Source organism: Girardinichthys multiradiatus, chromosome 17 (assembly GCF_021462225.1).
Source record: "Girardinichthys multiradiatus isolate DD_20200921_A chromosome 17, DD_fGirMul_XY1, whole genome shotgun sequence".
Lineage (NCBI taxonomy): Eukaryota > Metazoa > Chordata > Actinopteri > Cyprinodontiformes > Goodeidae > Girardinichthys > Girardinichthys multiradiatus.
Window position 1 is genome coordinate 18,487,783 of NC_061809.1, and position 14,412 is coordinate 18,502,194.

General features: G+C 39.2%; 1 protein-coding gene across 9 annotated transcripts in view; it reads left to right on the forward strand.

The window, feature by feature from the left end:
* The window catches only part of col7a1l (collagen type VII alpha 1-like), a 146,601-nt gene that overhangs the window by 42,806 nt on the left and 89,383 nt on the right, over positions 1–14,412 (forward strand). For all 9 annotated transcript variants that reach the window (XM_047389958.1, XM_047389959.1, XM_047389957.1 and 6 more), the window contains exons 3-13: positions 4,156–4,336; positions 4,494–4,653; positions 6,336–6,429; positions 7,311–7,484; positions 8,673–8,836; positions 9,808–9,937; positions 10,034–10,150; positions 11,692–11,847; positions 12,326–12,442; positions 12,563–12,709; positions 14,065–14,184. In XM_047389958.1, coding sequence (XP_047245914.1) covers positions 4,156–4,336; positions 4,494–4,653; positions 6,336–6,429; positions 7,311–7,484; positions 8,673–8,836; positions 9,808–9,937; positions 10,034–10,150; positions 11,692–11,847; positions 12,326–12,442; positions 12,563–12,709; positions 14,065–14,184 — 1,560 coding nt within the window. The remainder of the gene's footprint in view (positions 1–4,155; positions 4,337–4,493; positions 4,654–6,335; positions 6,430–7,310; positions 7,485–8,672; positions 8,837–9,807; positions 9,938–10,033; positions 10,151–11,691; positions 11,848–12,325; positions 12,443–12,562; positions 12,710–14,064; positions 14,185–14,412) is intronic.

A 14,412-nucleotide genomic window follows, 5' to 3' on the forward strand; every position in this document is an offset into this window, starting at 1 on the left:
TCATCTGAATCAACGAGTTAACTCTAAACACCTGCAAAAGATTCCTGAGGCCTTTAAAACTCCCAGCCTGGTTCATCACTCAAAACCCCAATCATGGGTAAGACTGCCAACCTGACTGCTGTCCAGAAGGCCACTATTGACACCCTCAAGCAAGAGGGTAAGACACAGAAAGAAATTTCTGAACGAATAGGCTGTTCCCAGAGTGCTGTATCAAGTCACCTCTGTGGGAAGTCTGTGGGAAGGAAAAAGTGTGGCAGAAAACGCTGCACAACGAGAAGAGGTGACCGGACCCTGAGGAAGATTGTGGAGAAGGGCCGATTCCAGACCTTGGGGGACCTGCGGAAGCAGTGGACTGAGTCTGGAGTAGAAATATCCAGAGCCACCGTGCACAGGCGTGTGCAGGAAATGGGCTACAGGTGCCGCATTCCCCAGGTCAAGCCACTTTTGAACCAGAAACAGCGGCAGAAGCGCCTGACCTGGGCTACAGAGAAGCAGCACTGGACTGTTGCTCAGTGGTCCAAAGTACTTTTTTCGGATGAAAGCAAATTCTGCATGTCATTCGGAAATCAAGGTGCCAGAGTCTGGAGGAAGACTGGGGAGAAGGAAATGCCAAAATGCCAGAAGTCCAGTGTCAAGTACCCACAGTCAGTGATGGTCTGGGGTGCCGTGTCAGCTGCTGGTGTTGGTCCACTGTGTTTTATCAAGGGCAGGGTCAATGCAGCTAGCTATCAGGAGATTTTGGAGCACTTCATGCTTCCATCTGCTGAAGATGGAGATGAAGATTTCATTTTTCAGCACGACCTGGCACCTGCTCACAGTGCCAAAACCACTGATAAATGGTTTACTGACCATGGTATCACTGTGCTCAATTGGCCTGCCAACTCTCCTGACCTGAACCACATAGAGAATCTGTGGGATATTGTGAAGAGAACGTTGAGAGACTCAAGACCCAACACTCTGGATGAGCTAAAGGCCGCTATCGAAGCATCCTGGGCCTCCATAAGACCTCAGCAGTGCCACAGGCTGATTGGCTCCATGCCACGCCGCATTAAAGCAGTCATTTCTGCCAAAGGATTCTCGACCAAGTATTGAGTGCATAACTGTACATGATTATTTGAAGGTTGACGTTTTTTGTATTAAAAACACTTTCCTTTTATTGGTCGGATGAAATATGCTAATTTTGTGAGATAGGAATTTTGGGTTTTCATGAGCTGTATGCCAAAATCATCCGTATTAAGACAATAAAAGACCTGAAATATTTCAGTTAGTGTGCAATGAATCTAAAATATATGAATGTTAAATTTTTATCATGACATTATGGAAAATAATGAACTTTATCAGAATATGCTAATATTTTGAGAAGGACCTGTAGATGCCATGTGTTGTTGATACCACCAATATTTTGTGTACTGAGGGAACAAAAGGGGATTTTCTTTTGGCCTCAGGCACTAGGTTGGAGTGGTCTAGTCCAAGTCTGAATTGAAACACAACTGAGATGCTTCAACATCACCTTGAACAAAATTTGTATGTTTAAAAACCCTCCATGTGGCTGAATAAAAACTATTTTGCAAAGCGTGAGCACAAACTACTCCACACTGATGAAAAAACACATGTAGGGCTCTATTTTTATGGATTATGTTCTTGCTTGAAGCCTGAGTGTAACAAAGAAAGAACAGAAACAGCCAATGGTACATGAAGGTCATGTCACATTTTGTGCAAACTGAATGTTAAAAAGTATGCAAGGTGTTTGGAACAGAGCATCTGAAAAAAGCAGCAGTACACTGAAACAGCACCTCAAGTAATATTTGCTTTATCCAACTGACATTGGTGCTTTTATTGTTTCCATTCTGTGTACAAGGTTTGTGCTTCTCTTGTAAATTACTGCTTCTGTTTATATTAAACCTTGTGCATTTATCCTGACATGTTAGCTTTCAGGTTTCTAAGATATTTGCTCTTTAAAATTTTACATTCTTTCTCTGGCACTTGTTGGTGGTGAATGCAGTAGTGCATCATAATGGGGGTTTATTTTAGTTCTTGATGCCATTGTGTTCTGCTGTATATGCTGAAGGTACTGAGCTACATCTAATTCTTAAATCAGTGGTGGTCCAACACAATGGTATTACAACCTTTAACAAATCTGCAATGATAACCTTCAATAAAAAACACTGCCTGTCTCTCATCTTGTGTTGTGTCCTCATCCTTGGCATGTTGATCTTGCCTGCCAGCCCAGACAGACAAACTTCTTGAAAATTGATCTTGTTTTCCACCCCAGTCTGGGTTTTTCTGACAGACACAAGCCCCCAGCTGCTTCTAGGTTGGGGCATCCACCATGTTTTATGTGCTTCTGCAGAAATCTGGGCAGTGTAGTGTGTCCAACTGAATGGATTAGCTGCTTATGTATGCAAAACTGGGCTGTATGAGACTCAAAGGATAAAATGGATGTGCATTGTTGTAGTTTTTGAAATTTCTTCAATGATTTTAACTCAGTGATGTACTGCTGGTGAATATAAACCACAGCCAGAATGTACACAAAGATGTAAGCAAGAGAGAGGCCACAAAAATTGGATTCCTTGTGATATTTTCTGCCTTGATGAGATGTATAGGTGTGTAAGGGAGAATATACTGTTGGATCGGCATGGTGCTGTGACATATGTCAGCCTCCGTGGATCCTGGGACAGCAGCCAAAGCAAGAAGGGAGCAAGGTAATCAAATAGAGGAGACAGGAGAGAATCACTTATCACTTAAAGAACAATCAGCAAAGCCTATCTTTTATTTACCAGCCTAATCAATGCTGTCATCACTTTGGTTTATTGCATATGTAATGCCAGAATATTGACTTGAATTGTGTTTGCAAAGGCAGCATATTGTGGGGGTGTGTGTGCCTCGACCCAGACTGCTGCCCTCACATCTAAAGGCATCTAAATGTATCCTAACTCTGCACATTAAATGCATTTGTTAAGCAAGGCAACTGACCCTGATTTTGGGTGTGTTTACCTTATTATTCTAAGTGTTCCTCATTGCTGTACTAAAGTTTTATTGCTGGAGTGCTCAGAATATTGATAGTCTATTCGGCTCACTTGTGTCTCATTAAAAATTCATGGGGATCTGTGTGGCGATCTGGCTGCATGACAGAAGCAAATGAAGAGGAAAGCCCCCAACATGGTGGAACAAGACTGCCATCTGGTGGTTAGTCTAGGAATAATTGTCTCAAGCAAATTGAAAGATTTGCCTTTTGTTTCAAGCTAATCTGTGTCATATGAATAGCTTAATGATGAAGCAGACCTTTTATGTATTTTAAGACAAAATTGAATTAACGTTCAAAGATAAATTTGCCTGTTTTTCGTACACATTGTTTGGTAAAAATATTTCGAGCCCCCAAGAAACTTTTCCACAAATTGTCATGTTGGCAGCAACTTAAATCTATTTTATTGGGATTTTTATGTCACAGGCAAACAATAATCGGTACATATTTGAGATGTGGAAGGAAAAGAATAAACCTTTTGTACTATGTCTCTGCCCAACTTTCCTAAACAAAAAAAAAAGTTTTTGAACACATTGAAAAATATTCAATATGTTAAAAAAATTTATATTATGCGTTGATCTAAACCATTACAGTAAAGCTCTCTATGTTTTGGGTCGTTGTCCTGCTGGAAGGTGAACCTGTGCCCCAGTCTCAAATGTTCTGTAAACTTGTAAACTTTCACGACTGTCCTGTATTTAGCTCCATCCACGTTTCCCCAAATAGTGACCAGTTTCCCTGTTCCTGTTGAAGAAGAGCTGGACCGAGTGAGATGTACAAAACTGAAAAATTGTCTTAGAACATAATTCTGGTTTAAACCTCTGCAGAACTTTATCCCTGACCAGTCTGCTGTGTTCTTCAGTCTTTGTGATGCTGTTTGTTCACTAATGTTAAACAAACCCATATGTACAAAATCCACATCACACTTTTTAATTATCAAAAATGCTGAAGACCAGTTATAGTTTTACCTTCTACTTAACAATTATACACTGCTTTTGTGTTGGTCTACCACAATAAATCACAAGAAAGTATTTTGATGTTTGTGGAACAACATAACAAAATGTGTAAAAGCTCAACAGATGTCAAAACTTGTGCAAGGCACTAAATGTCCCCTAAATTAATTCCTCATGTCTCAGCTTGCAGGACGGTGGTTCAGGCAGACATCGTGTTCTTGGTGGATGAGTCATGGAGTGTGGGTCAGACCAGCTTTTTCAGAGTCAAAGACTTCATTTCAGCCATCATGTCCTCCTTTCAGGACAACGCAGTGGGAGCTGAGGGGGTTCGCTTTGGAGTCACTCTCTTTGGGGATGTTCCAAGGTAGTCAAGCATTCACCTCTGACAACTTTTCAAAGACTTATTTTTATTTCGGTTGAGAAGTCATCTGAACAACTTCTGCACACACAAAAAACTATTCCTGTCTCCTATTCCATCATTTTGACATGATCCAGTTATGCTTCATCCTTTTGCTTTACAGGATGTTGGTTGCTTTGACAGACTACAGCTCACTTGAGGATCTGCTCAGAACTGTTGGAGACCTCCCCTATGGTGGAGGATCCAGGAGGACAGGCAGCGCCCTCCGGTTTCTTGTAGATTCTGTCTTCAGCCCTGCCATCAGCCGAGATTTTACACCAAAGGTACTGTAGTTGGTTATGATGAGATCAGTCATGGGTAACTGCACTTGCCTGGTCTTATTTATATTATTGTTTTATACATCTAGTGTCTACATGTTTGACCATAAGTTAAAAAATAACCCGTTTGAGATAACAATCCATGCTGCAAATACATGCATACACTGTGCCCTGCATGACAGGAAATGACTTGCCAGGAATCTGTATTTGTACTCCACAGGACATTGTGATAAAAACATACAAAGTGGTCTAAAATTTCACACTGCCGTGAATTTGATCAAAGCGTCCCGCTGTATGCTTGAAATAAAAATCGATCGTGTGTCTGTGGCTGACAGCAGATTTTCATCTGTTCACATTGTCTTCTGTTTTGAGAGAAAAAAAGGGAAAATTATAGATTTTCCAGCACAGATTCTGCATGCTCAATCAGGCTGTCAATATTAGATGACCTGTCCAATTGGTTGAGTACGCAAAACAATCTGTAAATATGTTGGTCAGCTGCATGGTCATTGACGGAGATTAAACTAATTGAGTTTCCCTCTAATAGAATATTACATCAGCACAGATTTATTCAAGTTTCATTTAGCAGAACCGCCAGGTAGAGCTTTATTTGATCCAACACGGATTAAGCTAAGTGGCTAAGTTGAACTTGCAGGCAGTATGAACCCAAGATTTCTCAAGTTTTGTCTTGTTAACATAATTTTACATAATATGCATTCATTTCTAAAGTTCAGACATGCAACACTCCAAAAAGGTTGTACTTTGTATACCGGCATTGTATTCTTGTGTGTGTGTGTGTGTGTGTGTGTGTGTGTTCTTGTACTTGTTGCTGAGTGAGAACCATTTTGCGTATTTTTATCGCAAAGTGAGGATATTTTGACAAAGTGAGGACATTTTCCTGGTCCTCACTTTTTCAAATTCCGTTCTTGGGACAGGGGTTAGGTTTAGGACTAGAGTATGAATTGAGTTATTATTAGGGTTAGGGTTAGGTATTAACTGGTTAGGGTTAGAGTTAGTGTTAGGGTCAGGGTTAGGCACTAAAAATCAAGGAAAAGGAATGGAAGTCAATGGAAGTAACCGAAAAGTCCTCATAAAGAGAGTAAAACACGGATGTGTGTGTGTGTGTGTGTGTGAGATAAGAACTGAAGATGAGGCCAAACAATGAAATTCTCCAGTTTGATCGCTTGCCAAAGAGTAGCTACATTCTAACACACCTGACTCACCCTCCTCACTGACTGAGGGATAAAGTGAGATTATTATGGGTCTTAATTGCAAGTCGCCATCAATAAATTCCTTTTCATCATTATGTCTGATTTATTTACATCGATAAGGCAACGTCTATCCAGGATTTTAAGAGGATAATTTATTTTTAATGGAGGCTTCCTTTTTCAAAAATTATTGTTTGCAGGGCACATTTAACTAATTAGTCATGCCAGCAATAGACAAAACAAAAATAAATTGAGCTTGCAAGTTGAGGACAGATACACAGCTAATAAATCTGGATCATGCTGAATTTTTTTATGCCTATTATTGGCTTTATATTTTACATTGGCTGTCTCTAAATGCTATTCTTAAATGACATTATTAGCATCCAAATTAGCATGAAATGGCATAAATTCAAGGCATGAATAAATATTCATAAACCTGTCAATATGTTTGTGTATGCAATTTTCTGTTTTTCTCTAACACAGATTGCTGTTTTGCTCACAACCGGGCGCTCTGATGACCAGGTTGATATTGGAGCCAAAGCGGTTGCAGACAGTGGGATTACACTTTTTGCAGTAGGTGGGTGTGAAAGTAGAGTATTAGAAATTCCTCTAACATCCCCACTGCAGCTACTACCTTCAGATTTTATCAGGGCATTGCTGGCTTATCAAATATGTCTTGTTGTAAGAAATGTCCTGTAAATTTGAATTAATTGATTTGGTGTGGGTATTTGTGTGCATGTGTTAAGTTTCTTATTTGGGGGTGTATGAGTGTATATTGTGTGTATAAATTTGTACCAAAGAAGATTAATCTCACTTGTGATGCATTTGTTAAAGTGTACATCCTAATACTCAACTTGGCCTTAAGGTTTCTTGCTATTATCCGTACCCTGCACACAGTAATTACTGCACAAACTTATTTCTCTCAGGTGGCAACGGTGCAGTAATTACTGCTCATAGTGGATGGTGTGTCAATAGCAGCTATTTCTCATTAGGAAATTTGGTGAGCCCCATCTGCACCTCTAATACAAGGGTTCTCTCCTCCTGCTCATCAGCACTGTAGAAAAGCTCTGCTGCCATGTTGTCCACAAGTTAAAAAAAATTGTGTACCACACTACAAAAACCAACATTATTTTTGTCAATCTGCAATTTTTTTGTCAATGAATTACCTTTAATTTTTTGCTTTTAAGGATGTACTTGAACAAACTGAAACCTAATTCACTTATTTTGACCTTAAATGGGGCTATAGAGTGTATAAGATCTGTGTGTGTTTAGAGTACAGCAAATATGCATTTGTGCACCATTTATTGATACATGGATTACTCAAAACGCAACAGCATTTTATTTGATTTCTATTTTCAGAGTCAAATTACTGAAATCAAACCTCTCAAAATAATGCAATTATAAATATCTGTACATAAATGCTTCAAGCCTCTTCCCATTCTCTACTTTATTATGAAGGTGTAGGAGGAGCTGATGTGTCAGAGCTGAGAAGGATTGTGTCTGAGCCCTTCGCGGAGCATCTTTTGCAATGTGCAGATTTCTCTCTCCTAAAAACTCTCCTTCCCAAACTGTCCCGGAGGTTATGTTTCAGTGCTTCTGAACCTCCACGACCTGTGAAAACCACCCAGCCAAGTAAGTTTTGCATGATTTATAGTGAGCTAATACAAGTTGATGTACCCTTTGGACCTTTCTCCACGTTTTGTCAAATTGCAACCACAAACCTCAACTGATTTCATTTTGTTAACCAAGTACCACATGATTGAACGTGTAAGGAAAAAGATGGGTCAAATACTTTCTAGAACCACCTTTTACTTAATTAAAGCTGCAAGTTTTTGGGGTATGTCTGTGTCAGCGTTGCACAAATAGAAACTGAAATTTTACAAGTTTCTCTTTGTAAATAGCTTTAGCTCCATCATATTGGATGGAGAGCATCAGTTATGATGTCTTGCCACAGACGAGCCCAGATTTGAGTGGATTGTTTTAACAGATTAGTTTGTGTTCCTCTAAACCATACCGTTGTTGCTTTGGTTGTAGGCTATGGTTGTTATCCTGGTGGAAGGAGAACCTCACCTCTCTTTTGCAGCCTCCAACAGGTTTTCTTCCAGGATAGCCCTGTATTTAGCTCCTTCCCTCTTCCCATGAACTTTGACCATCTGTCTGTTCCTGCTGAGGAAAAACATCCTAGCTTAATGATGCTGCCACCACCATGTTTCACCTTGGGGGTATTTGTGTTTAGGTGGATGTTAAGTGTTAATTTCCAGCTACCCATGGCGTTTTGTATATTGTGGAGAAAGTTTGGTTTTGGTCTCATCTGACCAGAGAACCTTCTTCCATGTGCTTGGTAAGTCCCTTACATGACTTGTGGGAAACTACAAACAGGACTTCCTAAGTCTTTCTTTCAACAATGTATTTCTTTTTGCCACTTTCTTTTTATAAAGACCAGATTTATTGAGTGCATGAGGAATAGTTGTTTTCCCACCTGAGCTGTGGGTCTCTGCAGCTCCTCCAGAATTACCACTGGCTTCTTTGGTGCTTCTTTGGTTAGTTTGCTCCTTGCCCTGCCAGTTAGTTTAGACAGATGGACATGTGTTGGTAGGTTTGTAGTTGTGTCACAGGTTGTTGGTTTCTGACTGCAAGAAACTCTAATTACATACTAAATAAGATCATGTAGTAAAATGTAAACATGAATGCTTTTTTCACATTTTTAATTACAACCATTCATTTGGCAAAATGTAGTGCTTTGTATGCCTAGACTACCATATTTAGTGACCTCGCTCCTCTCTGATTTATCTGTGTGTCTGTATTTCTACTAAACTGTAGGTGACGAGCATGTGGTGGGTCCCAGAGACCTGCAGGTGAGTGAGTTGGCTCACAGCTCCCTCAGGCTTACATGGAGCCAAGCTACAGGGGATGTCACTGGGTATCGCCTTCTGGTCACACCTCTCAGCTCCAAGGGACAACTCCTACTCAATCAGCAGAGGCAGGTGAGACATGGTCAGGATGCCTGTTCTAAAGATGTAACCCTGGAGAATGGATGGTGTAGATCCACTTTTAGACCAAAGATCTGACTTCAGCAGAGACATCAACAGCTGAGTGTATGTTTACCAAGGCTTCCATGCAGGCTAAAAGTATGTTATTCTAAAACTACTCACTGGAATTCCTCTAACTTCCTCTCCTGTCATTTCGCCCTTATCCTGCCTTCCTTTATTTGGCCTTCCATCCTTCCTTGTGAACGTCCTTAGTCTTGTTCTTTCCTTCCTTGTCCAATTCCTCTTTTAAAGTCTTTTCTTCATCCTTTGTTCTATTCTTCTATATTTACTCATGTCTCTATTTCCCTGTTTCTCCTTCTGTCCGTCTGTCCAGTTTATGAAATTTGCAGGACCTCAGTGCTTGCCCACTGTGGAAATATCTGCCTTTGTATTCATAGTGAATTGTTTGTATTTTAAAATAGTTGAAAGAGGACTGCTACCTCTGGAAAAGTCTGGAACTTTAAATGGAAACATGTGTCATAACTCTGATATAGTCAGTACAGATAACGTTGTTGATAAAATACATTCATATTTGTTAATACACGTCATCAATGTCAGTCATTTTCCATAACGCTTCTTCCATAGTGGGTCGCGGGGAAGCTGGTGCATATCTCCAGCAGTCTATGGGCGGGAGGCGATCACGTCATCAATGTGTATTCCAGAAAAAGAATAGTTTGTTAAAATAACAGTATGCATTCAACAGAAGAAGGAAAGAGCCGGAAAACCATAAAATAATCATGGGTTTAAAAAAAGGGCATTCATCATACATTATGTATACAGACGTTTCTCTAATAATTGCACTGCCTCTGGACATTTTGTGCTTCCTTTTCTTTAGATGGCTCTCCACGTCATCTCGTGCTCTTTTGCTTTTACAAAGCATAATTTGTTGATTCATTTTTTATTGATCATCTCTGTTTATATAACAGCTGGATTTGAAGGCAGATGTGAGCACTGCTGTGGTGACGGAGCTCAGTCCAAAGACGGAGTTTTCCCTCACCCTATATGCCATCTACCCAAACCTCATTGGCAACTCTGAAACAATCACAACGAAAACAAGTGGGTGTTGTATTTCAGCCTATATATATTGATACATTTAGAGCCTTTAATGTTTTTATTTTTATTACTTTACTTATTATTACTTCTGCTCTTTAGCTTCTTTGCCCAAGGTGTCAAACTTCCGTGTTATTGAGGAGGGTCTGTTCTCTCTACGCCTTGGTTGGACACCACCTCTTGGAAAGCTCAATGGATTTAAGATCTTTATACCAAGGTGTAAGTTGACATCTGTCAATTCTATTGGCTTTACAATTTGCGTTGCAACAGTCCTTTCTAAACAGTGCCTTCCAAAAATATGTTCATGTATCTCTTAAACATTTTTTCATGTTGTCCCTTTACAAACAAAAACCCAAGGGTTTTTGGGGATTTAATGAGACACAAACAGAAGTGTATAATTATGACGTTGAAGGATTTATATTTACAAACTATTTCTTTTCAGCCACCCTATGTCAGTACATTATAGAACCACCTTTTGCTGCACTTAAACCTGCAAGTACTTTGGGTTATGTCTCTACCAGCTTTGCACATCATGAAACTGAAATTTAGGTTTTCACCCTTTCTTTTTTGTCAAAATAATTCAATAATTTCAATTCCATCCATCTATTGGTTTGAGAGCATATATGATCACTTTTCAAGTCTTTTCTCAAATTGTTTTGTTGGATTTAGTTCCCTAACTTTGACTGGGCCATTTAAACACATGGACATCTGTGATTTCAATTATTCTGTTGTTTCTCTGACTAGTTCTTTCCCAGATTTGAATTTAGCCTCTAACCTTTTATTCAGGAATTTATATCAGTATTTAGCTCAATCATTTCTGATTGGCTTTCCTTTCCCTGCTGCATCCCAGTAAAGCATCCCTGCAGGACGATTCTGTCAGTGCAACATTTCACTGTCAGGATTGTGGGTTCAAAGTGATGTGAAGTGTTACTATCTTGCCTCACATAGTTTTGTAATTAGGACAAAAAGTTACATTTTGGTCTCATCTGATCTGAGCACCTTCCTCATGTTTGCTCTGTCCCTTGCATGACCTGTAGCAAACAGGACGTCTTACAGTTTCCTTTTAACAATGGCTTTCCTTTTGACCCTCTTTCATAAAAGCCAGAGAGAGTGGAGCGCAGGACTAAAAGTTGTCCTGCCAACTAATTCTCCATTTTACCTTTGAATCTGTGCAGCTCCTCCAGAATTACAATGGGCCTGTTGGCTGCTTTTTTGAACAATGTTCTTTTTGCCCATCCTGTCAGTTTAGATGGACATCCATTTCTTGACAGGTACACAGTTGTGCCAATATCTATCTATTTTCGGTTAAGGGATTAAACAATGCTCCATGATATAATCAAAGCTTGATATACTGTTTTATAACCTAACACTGCTTTAAACATGTCTATTTTTCTCTCAGTCTACCATGTTCCTTCATTTTTATGATGCTATTTGTTCACTAATGTTCTCTATCAAACCTCTGAGGCTTTCCCTGAACAGTTGTATTTATATTGAAAATAAATTACTCACAAATGGAGTATATTGGCTAATTAGGTGACTTTTGAAGGCTTAGTTAAACTGGATTTTATTTATGGGCATATAGGTAAATGGGGTTGAATAGAAATGCAAATGGAAAACACAATCACATACTATTAGGTTTCTGGATGTAACTTAACAAAAGATGAAAAGGTTTAAAGTGTTTAAATGCTGTTTGAAAGACACTGTATGAAAGGTGCATTTGAGATGATGATGATTCTTTGGCATTTTTTTATGCTCTAAAGCCAACAGACCAGGACTAACATATGAACAGCTGCTTCCTGGAGATGCCTCTTCTCTTGTGATTGACAGCCTGGAGGAGGATAAAAAGTATACCATCAGTATCTATGCTGTTTACCCTGACGGACCAAGTGAACCAGTGTCATTAGTGGGAAAAACATGTATGTTTGTCAAATAAAATAAAATCAGTTTTATTAAACAGAAAAAAAAGGCTTCAGTATTATATTTTTTGGCAGGGGTATACTGTATTACTGCATTTACCCTTCATTATGGACACTTCCTTAGCTTTAAAAACCGGAAATCTCTAAAGAGGTTATAGGCCAAAGTCAATTCATAGATTTATTACAAGAAAGTAAACACCACTATGTAATACCTCAACATTTCCACAGCAGGGGGATGTTGTTTTAAAAACTACCTGCCAGTAGGAATATAGCCCATCATCAATATGAGATGTCAGGGTCTGTATACTAAAGTGAGACTTCTACAGGTTTTACTGTGGAAGTGGATTAGAAGGTTTTGAATATATGTTTTATATGAATTTTACTTGATTAGCGAATTTGTTAAATTATATTCTAAAATTTTGTGTTGTGTGAACTTTTGAAAATGTGTTTGCTTGTATGTCCTTGCAATGTCTAACAGTAAAACTAGTACCAGTTAAACAGTTTCTGGTCCAGAATGCCACTACAGACACCGTCCAAGCAAGGTGGGCATCAGTCAAGGGGGCAACAGGTTACCGTCTGACATGGGCATCCCCAGGTACTCTACCCATCTATGACTCTGTATCTTTAGGGAGCATTGATGTACACTGTGTGCTGTACCTCTGATAAAAAGGTGCTCTGTATTCAGGTATGATTTTCCTCTCGCATTGTTTTGCAGATGGCCACATAGAGAACATAAATCTTGGAGATACCTTCAATTTCTACATGATCCAGGGCCTGCACTCAGGGTCTGACTACACATTCACAATCAACCCCATCTTTGGAGACATCGAGGGGCCCGTCACCACCAACAAAGTCAAAACATGTAAAACAGTTATATAAGAAATCGGATGTTACAAGAGGTTTGCATGAGTCTGCCTGCAAATGCTTTCAGTCCCTCACTGGTTTGGTTTTGGAAACACAAGTGGGTTCTTGTGAATTTTTCAACAATCAGAGGTTCCTAAATTCCTGGTTTGCTTTCCATTTATCAGTGTTTGAATGGATGGTTAGCAACCGAGTTAGAAGAAGGCCAGCTACTGTCAGTATCTACATGTTTAAGTACATTTAGGGTCTAAAATGGGGATTACCTTTTTGTCTCACTGTTGGACATTAAATCAGACTATTGTTTCCAGTTTTATGATATTAAGGATTACTAATATTTTTTATTAACTAAATACCAGAATAATGAAACAATTTGGATTATTTTCTTTATACTAAGTTTGCAAAAATTAAGTTTCCAAATACTAAGATGACTATGCATTTACAAAATCTCAGAAACTACAGATGGGGATTCCGTGGTTAATTTTTAACATATGGGTTAAATGGAGGCACTCCTGTTGATGTATTTTACTGTAACCCCTCAAACACATTTTTCTTGAATAACATGAAGGATAATAAAAAAAGAAAAAAGGCCAAGATATCAGGGAGAGAATTGTTGACCTCCACAGGTCTGGTTCATCCTTCAGTGGGATTTCCAGATCCCTGAAGGTGCAATGTTTCTGTTGAAACATCTATAAGCAAGTATCAACAGCATGCAAATGTCCAGCCATCATGCGGTTCAGGAAAAGCTGGGTTCTGTACCCTAGAGATGAACATGTGTTTGTATGATATATCTGTAATAACCCCAGAACAAAATACAAAAGACCATGTGAATGTGCTGGCATAAGCTGCTAGTAATGTTCTCATCCACAGTGAAAGGAGTCCTGTAGCTATATGGAGTAAAGAGCCACCCTGCCACAAAGAAGTGTTTCACCATAGTGATGAACATAACATTTGCAAACCTGACTCAGTTATGCCAGTTGCAACAGAACAGACCAAAATCTCAACAAGCTATTGTGAGAATCTTGTAAAAGGATATCTAAAACATTTGACCAAAGTCATATAGTTTTAAAGATTATTCAACCAAAAACTAAGGTACTGTAAATATATGTATACCTTTGAATTTACAGTTTCTTAAAAAATATATCCTTATTTTGGGTTTTGAAAAATTGAAATAATTTTGGAAATGCTAATTGATCTAAAACAGGAAAATGTTAGTCTGATTTAATGTAAGATATGAAGTAGAAATTGTTGTCTTTTTGTATATTGTATGTAAATATCTGGTTTAGCTGCACTGTATGTGACTGACAAGTTTAATCTATAATTAATTATTCCTGTCATTTTGGTGTTTCCTTCTATTAGTGGAAAGCAGTGCTGTTCAGACTCTGAAGGTATCCGCAGTAAGCACCAGTTCAGCTGTTGTGTCTTGGAACAGCGTCCCTGGGGCCACAGGATACAGGCTGGCATGGGGACCCACCCCAGGTACTATATAGTTTTTGTGCTTTAATGTTTATCATGTGTTCCCAAGCTTTATAATACAAAACCCTGAATATTCTTAGTAAGACTAATGGTTCAGTATTCTTTTGCATCTTTTTGGGCTCGGGGGGGCATGGCATGGTCCTCTTGCTACTGCCCCTGCACCTGTGCTGGTTTGGCGGAACCTTGTGGGGTGAGGATGACCTAGTGGTCTCTGATGGCATCATGGGAGGG